A 10,178-nucleotide genomic window follows, 5' to 3' on the forward strand; every position below is an offset into this window, starting at 1 on the left:
TGAAGTTGCTTTACAGTTAAGTATGAGTTCAAAAAAACAGATGTCACATTGCCATTACATACAATGTTTTTATATTTCTGAAGAAAGCGATAATATAGGGTTTGTGTTACAAGTAATAGTGATACAATTCCCGATTTAGATGAGTGTACGAAAGCGTTGAAGTATTCAGATATAGCATTGAAGGCGTATTTTCAGCTGTCATACCCTGCAAGCTAGACCTTTGATCAGCTCTGGAAGGGATTGTTCTTGCTTTATACTTTCCACCCACCTTGCTTTGATCCGGATTTTCTCAATGTTCTGCTTCAGAGTCATGGCAAATGTTGGCTTCATGCGGCTTGCGAAAAATGCCTCTACCTCATCAGCCTCTTCTTGGGTCGAAAGCTGGCAGAAGACAAAATGCAGGGGTGAGAAAAAAGTTGATCATGGACAATGTAGAAACCCCATAGCCCTACTACTTGAGTTATCAGTATTGAACTGAGAATATGGAAAGTATGGGGAAACCCCATTTGCTTACCCGCGAGACAATGTTCTTTATGTACCATGTGAGTTGCATCCCAGAGCCAGACTTGTTGGAAATCAGATCCCAGTTCTCCTGCATTCAATACCAAAATTACATGATCCAGATAACTGTTGCACAGCCAGTAACTGCAGAAAGGTAGATGCTATTTTCTATTCATCAGAAACCCCAGCCCCCATCTTGAAAAAAGCCTAAAAAGGGGAAAGGATCCACATACCTTCAACCAACTCCATGCTGTTTCATGGGCTTCTAAGCTTATCCCAGAAAGTACATAAAGACTATCTTGATCACGAATCTGAATGGATATCGAGATAAACTCGGTGACTGTAAAACATGGAAGTAGCTTATACAATGATAATGGCCAAGTGTAATACCTCATCAGACAATAAAAGATTCAGAACCTCGAAAACTATACTTGGGTCTGAACAGGATGCAAGGGAACCTGAGGAAGATCAAATCATAAAACCTTATCCCATTAACAAAAACAAATGGGGGATCCAAAGATATTTTACTTCAAAGGTAGATGATTCTTAATTTCTTACGCAAAATGGGTTCCTTCTCCTGCACTCCATCAGATTCCCTGTAAACCTTTAATAGTGACTCATACCCGGTTCTATTTGTGGAGCTGGTGTTTCTCATTACAGCAATGTAAGCAGCCTGCAGTGCATTTGCAAGCTTTATATATCAACTTTCAAAAGTCCCACAAGAATGAGGGGAATATCTGGGCATGAAAATCGAATTTTACCCGTTTTGTATCAGCTGAAAGGAGTGGAGAGTTTCTATCATCCAAGAATGCCTGAAACCGCCTCATTGCTTCTTTGTGTGTCTCACTGTGGCCAAAAGTAGCCAAGGCCATCAAAACTTCTTTTCTCAACATTGTATTTAAATGTCTCTCTCCAGACACCGGTTCCCAACCTAGTTTTCTGAATACCATAACAAGTAATTAAGAGTTGGAATAAAGAAGCCTAATATTCTGTTGGTCACATTTAGTAAATGTTCTTACTCTGCAGAAAACAGGAGGAGATTGATGAAAAATTGTTTCAACTCATTCACTGAATTTGGGATGGCATCACTTGAGATGTGTGCAACATTATAACAGACCTGTCTTAAGTAACAAGTCATGTCACAATACATAATTTGTCTAAAGAATTACCAAGAAAAGAATGAAAGTTTTTACATCAATGAGTCTTGATATTAGAATATAATCGAACTCCTTTCTGTACGCATCCATCAAGGAAAGCAATGATGATAATGATAGTTGGCAAGCCTCACAAAGAGCAAATGTATCATCTAGAACACCTGTCAATGAGATCACATGAAGTTGTATTACATTCAATTACAAATTTAGAGTTGATTGAGCCCGAAAACAGGAAAAATAAAGCAAGAAACAAACACATTCAAAACAAGAATTTCAACAGTATTAATCTTATTTCAGTTTTGATCATGTGATGTGCAGGCCACAAATACACGTAAGGTGACCAGTCACCGAAACATGACACAAATAGCATAAAATCATATCAGCTCTTAATTGGGTATTGGAACATGGGAATTACCAAATTTATCTGTTTCTGACAAGCAATTTTCCTCTATGGCGTTCCTCAGTTGAGCTGCAAGCTTGTCATCATATTTTACCCTATAGAAACCAGTCTGCTCAACGTTAACTTTCACCCATGAGTGTTCCTTGCATTTGCCCTGATCGTTTCCCTTGGATGAACTCGAATTGCTATCAGAAGAATAAAGCAGTTCAGATATATCCACTGTTCTAACTTGTCCTTCCAAAAGGAAATTTTTCTTTGTGTTGTATGAACCAAGACATAAACTTATTGGAACAATCCATTGTCCATCACCAAATGAGCCGGATGACAGAAACTGGGACTGCACAACCCAAGCAATACATCAAATTTATCACTTCATAAGTACATAGAATGGAAAACCTGTAACACAAGCATGTTTGTCTCTTGATCAAATGTAGACACCTGCTCAAGTTCCAAAGTATTATCTTTGGATTTTACAGAAATAAGAGGATATCCTTTTTGCTTTGTCCAGGTGTCCATCATTGAGTTCACTTGAATGCCAGATTCTTCTGAAAGAACACTCCACAAATCGTCTGTCTTTGCATTTTTGCCAGCATATCTCTTCATGTAAGTGCTCATGGATCTCTGCTTCAGAAAGCAGCCAAAAGTCAAAAATGAAAAAGGAAAAAACCATATCTAATAAGATTTTCGACCAAAACCCTATGAACTCTCTAGCCTAATCACATACAGGAACAACCTACTTTTGACTTCTAATGCAACTCAGTGAATCTGCAATGCAAAAGGGGTACATAGAACAGAAGCCTTAAAAAGGGTCCTAGAAACATCCCAAAGGGGCACACAATCATATCTAGAGGGCTTATATTGGAAACACAACTATGCGGCTCCTGCCCTTTGCAAACACATTCCCCACAATACCACTACTGCCAAACAATCCATAAGTTTGTTCCCAACAGTATCCCTTTTTCAGTTACTACACACGCAACTGCATAGTATGAAAATGAAATTCACATACAATTTTCAGTAGGTTCCTACAAAAAACATCATCTACTTCAACAAGAATGCAAACTTTCTCACCTGAAATACGTCATCACCAAGATAAGATTGCAACATTCGGATGACAGAAGATCCCTTTTCATAGCTTATAGCGTCAAAAATTTCAAGAACTGAACGAGCATGGTGCACCTCCACCTGGGAAACAAGACCATAAACATTTTAAGGACATGACTAGATTGGATAATGTGGTTATACAATAAATAAAAAATTGCCTATAAATCCTTTATGGTTGAAGTGGTTTAGTTGTTCAGGAATTCAGATATTATGATGTTGCATCAATGTCTGGGATGAAACTATAAAACGTAAAAGATACTCTTGCACCTTCACTTCCCCTCCCCTAAACGGGAAGTCTTGAACCTAAACAGAGGGAATAAATCTTCATGGATATAAACTGTATTCATTGATATAAGAGGCTTGGTGAAGTGACTCAAAAGTCTATGATAGGCAAGCATTAGACCAATATTGGAAAAAAAGAAGAAGCTATTTCTAAGGGTTTGCTTTGCCACTTTGAACATTACTAAGTTATATGTGTATGCATCCATATACCTAAAAATTTACCTAAAAACTACTCTTTACCTCAATTGGGTGTGATTGTTCTAGTGCATCAAGACGTAAGCCACCAGTTGTTTCTTGAACAAACTGAGTCCAAATCTTCCATTCTGGAAATAACCAGTCAGTGGCCAAATTACTTATCTGAAAATACAAAAACAGACGAAGACACAAATTAGAACATCATATATGACAGAGTGTTCATCAACCAGATAGCAAAAAAGCTAAAAGATTGAGAATTACCCAGGTTGCAAACCCCTCATTAAGCCACAAATGAGTCCACCATTCCATTGTTACGAGGTTCCCAAACCACTGATGGGCAACTTCGTGTGTCACAACGATTGTAAGCTGGGTAGAACACAAACATTTGGTGAAACTGTTGGCAATAATGCCTTTTTACCATTTGTTTTATTGTTTTGCAGTATGAGAGTACTTGGTTGTTCACTTGTTCTCTATCTCAACACAAAAAACCCTAAAACTAACAGATCAAACTGAAACTGCCTCACAGGTTGCAACTTACAAAGTTTTTCAGGCCAAATTGTAAGATTGTGCACTTCTTTAATATGTTGACATTTATGAAATGCAGAAAATTGAAAATCAAATGAAACCCTGCACACTCTCAAAAGCACTGAAAGATGATCCTAAGGATGGTGGTTTATCATTTACAGGGCATCAAGGAAATGCAAAAGAGAGAAAAGCTGAAAACAAATTTAGATATGTAACTTGCCCGCTGCTTGCGGTAAGCTCCAGAATGCATTTCATCATAAAGCAGTTCAATTTCACGAAATATGATCAAGCCATAATTCTCCATTGCACCGCCAGAGAAATCTGGGACCGCAACCATATCCAGTTTAGGAAGCGGGTAAGGCATTGAGAAGTACCTACATGAATCAAATGAGGATTAACAAATTGACTCAACAGACAAACTGAGCCATCCCAGACAAACTGAGAAAAAGGCTACCTACTACCACGCACCAGATAAGAGCCGGGGAAGGGGCTGCCTAGACAACAGCTTCCCACAACAGAATGTATCATTTGGTTCATAAGATCACAAGATTGAAGTAAATAAATATAACACACTTACCCTGTGAACATATCAAGTGTCTTTACAGCAACATCTAAAGCAAACTTCCCTTGATCAGCCTTGCCAACAGGACAGTATGCCCGAACCTTGATCCCTGCACGAATGGTTAAAGAATCTAAAGAATGAAAACTCAATTCAATGGGATGAAACAATACATCCTCAAACTTATATGCATACCATCAGCTGTTGTGTCTTCAATATGATCAAATAAACCAACAACAACAGCCACCAAATAAGTTGACATGGTTGAAGATTCCTCAAAATAAACAGTCTTAAGGTGCCCATTAACTGTTTCTTGAATGGCTGGCATATTAGACAATGCAGTCAACTCTGATGGCACTTCTACGGTTACCTTGAAGGTGGCCTGTTGAGAAGGTAAAAGTGATGCTAACGCAGCAAAGAACAATCTTTTTACAATAACTAGAAACTAGGAACAGAATAAATTATATGTAAGTAGAAATCAAGCATAATAGCTGGTTACAACAGCAAAACAAGGCCTTCTGTGTGGGATGAGACTGGCGTTGAATAAAGCCTAAATACCTACAATCATAATAAAAATTGCAGGAAGAGTAGTATTTTCCATAATTAGTAAAATCTCGGGACTAAATCTCAAGGAAAACATCGATTACATTAATAAGAAAATTTTCTAATATATATACATGCCTTGAGAGCTGGTTCATCCCAGCATGGAAAACACATCCTTGCATCTGCAGGTTCGAACTGAGTAGCTGCCATATTCTTCTTCACTCCTCCATCCACATATGTACTGTTAAAACCAAAACATTAGTTCGTAACAAGGAAATACCCTTAAAAAAAAAATAAATCCCTGTTTCTTGAAGTCTTGTTTGGTTGCCTAGAAAAAATGAGAAAAGGAAAAATGAAAATCTAGGATTTTGAATTCATGCTGTGGCATATTTTTACTCCCAGCAAGCTTGTGATACCATATTCAACTGGTGTTTGTGCTAAAACCTTAAGTTGTTAACTAATTAACCAACTATAAAAACCAATTCTCAATTTCTCCCAAAATATTTTCTATTGAAACAAACAGAGAAAGGAAAAAGTACCCCCTATAGAATCCAACAAGGTGGTCATTGAGAACCCCAGAAAATGAAATCCACAAAACCCCATCTCCAGTGGGGAGAGCCTCATCAAAAACCAACACCAACACCTCATCATCTGCCTCCAGAACAACATCACAAGGGCAATACTTCTGCAGATTAATAAACCCAACCAAAAAAGAGAAAAAAAAAGGTTAAGCTCCCACTGAACCAACAAGTATAAACCCTGACACCATGTTAAACTACCATTCGAAATAATGGGTGGCTAACAATAAAAACAAACCGAAATCATGGGTTGGGAAATTCTACCTTATTCTGGGAGTTGGTGAATGAAGCTTGGTGGATTTGGAGGTCGAGGGCGTTGAGGACGAGGAAGTGGGTGACCTGTGAGATGGAGAGGTCGACCTGGACGGAACCCGAAAAGGTGCAGGCCGAAAGATCAGGTTTGAGGACGAGATCGTACCGTTTCGGAATGGCGAATTTCGGAAGCCTGTATTGACCTTTGAATTGCTGAATATCGGGCTTCTTCTCCATGCTTCTCTCTCTTAGTATCAGTGAAGATGGCAACTGGTGTGTAGATCCTGGCCTTGGACTTCAACTTCAATCCACTCTCGTCTATCTTAACGGTTGACTTATAGGCCATATAGTCTATAGATACCATTGGAGGGAACATGACTGGGAGATGTCTAAACGGAATGTCTAAAAGTTGTAACGATTTGTCAAGTCCTGATTTGGCATTGCTCTAGGTTCATATGTTCTATTTACTTGTATTGAATTAAGCATCTCTGATCCCTCCCGAAAATATTTCGGTTTATTCCTGCAACACCAACATGTAACATAGGTCGTCCGAGAATGATCACAAGGCTAGAATGTATCACTCACAAGTTTTTCCCTCGGCTTTATATCATTCAACTTTAGCCTAATTGTTTTTCTAGTAATCTCGTTTTAGGTCACATCAAATCATATCCCGAGGCAACATACTAGAGAAGTATACATCAAATCTATAATTCATTACATAGTCGGTCACATAAGACATCAAATGTGATCGCAATGATTTATAAGAACTCATGTGGGGTAGAGTAATAGTTCCCTAATTACTTATTTGGTTGCTAAGAACATATAGCATGAAATACATGCTATGGTGGAGCTCGAAAAAGATATGAAGATACATCATATCTCATACATTGTATGGATCTCAATTTAATTTTATCAAGTGCCTAACTCGAGTTCTTTACATGCTTTGAGTTCAAGCATCATATTAAGTTCTCACATCTAGCTTAAATACGCGATAAGTATAAGTTATGTGACTTTTCATGTGTGGTTGCAATCAATATTGTCATCGCCTAATCTTAGACCTATCTAAGATATACATAAAGTAATAATCCAATAAAACTTTTTAAGTACTTTGAGTTTATTTTGTCACATCTTTGATAGTTATACAAAAATCAAACAAGATTGAAGAATGACTCGATATAATATCCCATTAACAAATAAATATTTGAGTATAATGGTCTATGGGACAACACAATATAAAATCATAATCCATATGGTTGTATACTCTTAGCATGAGCTTAATAAATATCTCTAGATATCGACTTAGTTAAGGAATCTTCTATAATGCAACTTATAAAAATGTGCAAAATACATTAAATTTATTCCAAGGGCATAAATAAAAAACAACACATATCTAACTTGGTGGTTGCTGTATTTTTTTTTTCTTTCTAACAAAAGGGAGTGAGCTTAAACTTAGTTCCAACAAATAATTGTTTCAAAATTTTCGACTTTTGTGGAGAACAACTCCTATCAATAATTATTTTAAAATTTTCAAGTCACATCACTGATTATGAAGGAAGATAGACAAATATTGGCTCAAGACTAGTTCCCATAATAATTATTTTAATATTGTTTTAGGGAGGTTAGATTCACCAATACTTGTGAAAGAAGATAGTTAAATATCGACTCAAACTCAACTCTCATCATAATTCTTTTAACTTTTTCAAGAGAGTCGCATATGTTAGATCCATCACTACTTATGAAAGAAGATAATCAAATACCAGTGAAATAGTAGCTTAAACTCAACTCTCATTAAAATTGTTTTAAGATTCCGAAGGGACATATATGTTGGACCTACTACTATTTGTGGAGAAAGATAGTCAAATATCAATGAAATATCGATTCAAACACACCTCATATCATAATTGTTTTAAATTTTTTCAAGAAAGACATGTGCCTTCCTCGTCTTATGCTAGTTTTGTTACTATTTATGAAAGAAAATAGCCAAATATCAATAAAATATCCATATCCTCCTTTCAATTTTCGTACCCTAAAATTACCGACATTATGATAGAAATATTATCAATATTTCTATCCTTTGATTTAGCTCATATCTTAAGATTTTGAAATTGTGTTTTCCATATTCTAAATTGGTGGGCTAACTTGGCGATCAAGATTGTGTTTTGCATCCTTTGGTGTAACTAGTAATACTTTATTAGGATTAAATTGGTTTATCATATGCTAAAAATTGTGATCCATGAGCCAAAAGTCATTCCTATAACAGGATTACATCTCATGGAAGTATCACAATATATGGTTACAAGTTATTCAAGGGAAAATTGATAGAAGTGGTTAGGGTTAGTGGTTGGTGGAGCAACAAGGAGTTAAATTGGAGGATGTGAAGTAGCTATGAAATTAGGTTATGGATAATATTGTAGGTAGTTGTTGCAATGGTCATCACATTTTCAAGTACTTCAACAATATTTCTTTTTTAAAAAAAAATTATTTTTCTTGGGGGTGGATATGGGAGTAGAAACCTTTAAAATTGCAATGCAAACTAAAAAATCCAACAAAATCAAATCAAATTATTAAAATGGAACTAAACTAATTTGGATTTTTTAAATTTAAAATTTTATTAGGTCAATTTTAGAAAAAACTAAATATTTTCAAAATTATGTTTTATGTATCATGATTTCACTTTTTTTTTTTTTTTTTTTAAATTTGGTGCCAAAAAAAAAAGGATAACAAAATCATATATATATTTTTTCTAGTTGTTGTAATAGAATTATAAAGCATTTTTTTTATTTATTTTAAAAACAAAAAATGAAATCAAAATTAATTTTTAAAATTAAAATTTGTTTATTTTGGTTGTTTTCAAATATAATAAAATTATGTGCTCTTTTTTATGGACATAATGCAAGAGAAGGACCATTTACTCTTTTTTGAAGATGTTATGGGATTCATTAATCATAATAAAAAAAATGTATCACCTTCATCTTCAATAATGATAACATTGATTGTCTCTCATATGTAACAACTTTAATAATGTCATTTTGAATCCCAAGTCTTATAAAGTTGATTTTTTCAAAATCATTTTTCTTTTAAGTAATTGCATTCATTTTCTCATTGTAATCAATGAAAAATGATAAAATTTCAAGAAAGTTTATTTGATTATGATCTAAGACCACATATGCTCCCAAAAGTATAAGCTAATGAGAAATATATGTATTTCTTCTTATAAGGTCTAACCAACATCGATAATTTAACTTCCATCCGCCTTATGTTAGACCAATGTGAGACATTGGATATTTGTCCGACTTATATAAGATCACTAGAATATTCCTATTGAATATGACTATGAAATGTAATTTAAATAAAAAATCAAAGATAGATTAGTAGAATTTTGATATTGAACATGATCGTGAACTAGAATCCCTTATTATAAATCCCTTATTATAAAAGAAATCAAACACCATCAATAGAAAAATATTATGATATTCCATATCAGATCTGAGAAAAAGTTTATGATATAAAATAAGTATGAATTCTTTTTAACCTTATAGGCATATTTTAAAATCATGAGAATCGTTTTAAGCCACAAGTTGACAATAGATATGGTTGGGTATGAGAAAAGTGACATTTTTCTAAGTCACATGATAAATTATTTTAACTATACTAAACTTACTAATATAATTAAATCAATCCAATATGAATTTAAAATCCCAAAAATAAAGTCCCAAAATAGTAATTTTTATAAATTAATTTTTCAACATATTTAACTATACGTTACGTGCCCTTTTTTTTATTTGAAATTCAAAAAGTGTACTAGGTCTTAAAAATTCAAAAATGAACCACGTGTTAGGAATTAAAAAAAAAAAACATTATTAAAAAAATATATGGCAAGAAGAGACAAAAAGACAGAAATGACCTTGAGATAGAAGGATTAAAAGCCGAGGAAGCGGTAAATTCGAGGCTATTTATGTCCGATGGTCGGGATTCGGAGGCCGACAGCTGCCCCCATGTGCGGAGGCTATCATCATTTCTTCCAATCACAATATTCCTTTTTATTTATTTATTACTAATATTTTTATTTTTAAATATATATATAT

The 10,178-nt window shown here is 34.7% G+C and overlaps 1 protein-coding gene across 1 annotated transcript; it reads right to left on the minus strand.

Moving 5' to 3' along the window:
• Nucleotides 1-23: 23 nt before the first annotated feature.
• On the minus strand, nucleotides 24-6,428 carry LOC117922174 (aminopeptidase M1-like). The gene is made up of 19 exons (XM_034840213.1): nucleotides 6,106-6,428; nucleotides 5,803-5,948; nucleotides 5,402-5,504; nucleotides 4,916-5,102; nucleotides 4,739-4,832; nucleotides 4,382-4,535; nucleotides 3,898-4,002; nucleotides 3,682-3,798; nucleotides 3,127-3,240; nucleotides 2,494-2,676; nucleotides 2,071-2,392; nucleotides 1,695-1,816; nucleotides 1,521-1,618; nucleotides 1,263-1,440; nucleotides 1,060-1,174; nucleotides 892-959; nucleotides 735-812; nucleotides 515-592; nucleotides 24-381 (listed from the first exon to the last, which is right to left on the minus strand). Exons 1-19 carry the CDS (start codon nucleotides 6,328-6,330, stop codon nucleotides 199-201), a joined length of 2,670 nt encoding a protein of 889 aa, XP_034696104.1. The 5' UTR covers nucleotides 6,331-6,428; the 3' UTR covers nucleotides 24-198.
• Nucleotides 6,429-10,178: the final 3,750 nt, after the last annotated feature.

This window comes from Vitis riparia, chromosome 9 (genome assembly GCF_004353265.1).
Source record: "Vitis riparia cultivar Riparia Gloire de Montpellier isolate 1030 chromosome 9, EGFV_Vit.rip_1.0, whole genome shotgun sequence".
In the NCBI taxonomy this organism is placed as follows: domain Eukaryota; kingdom Viridiplantae; phylum Streptophyta; class Magnoliopsida; order Vitales; family Vitaceae; genus Vitis; species Vitis riparia.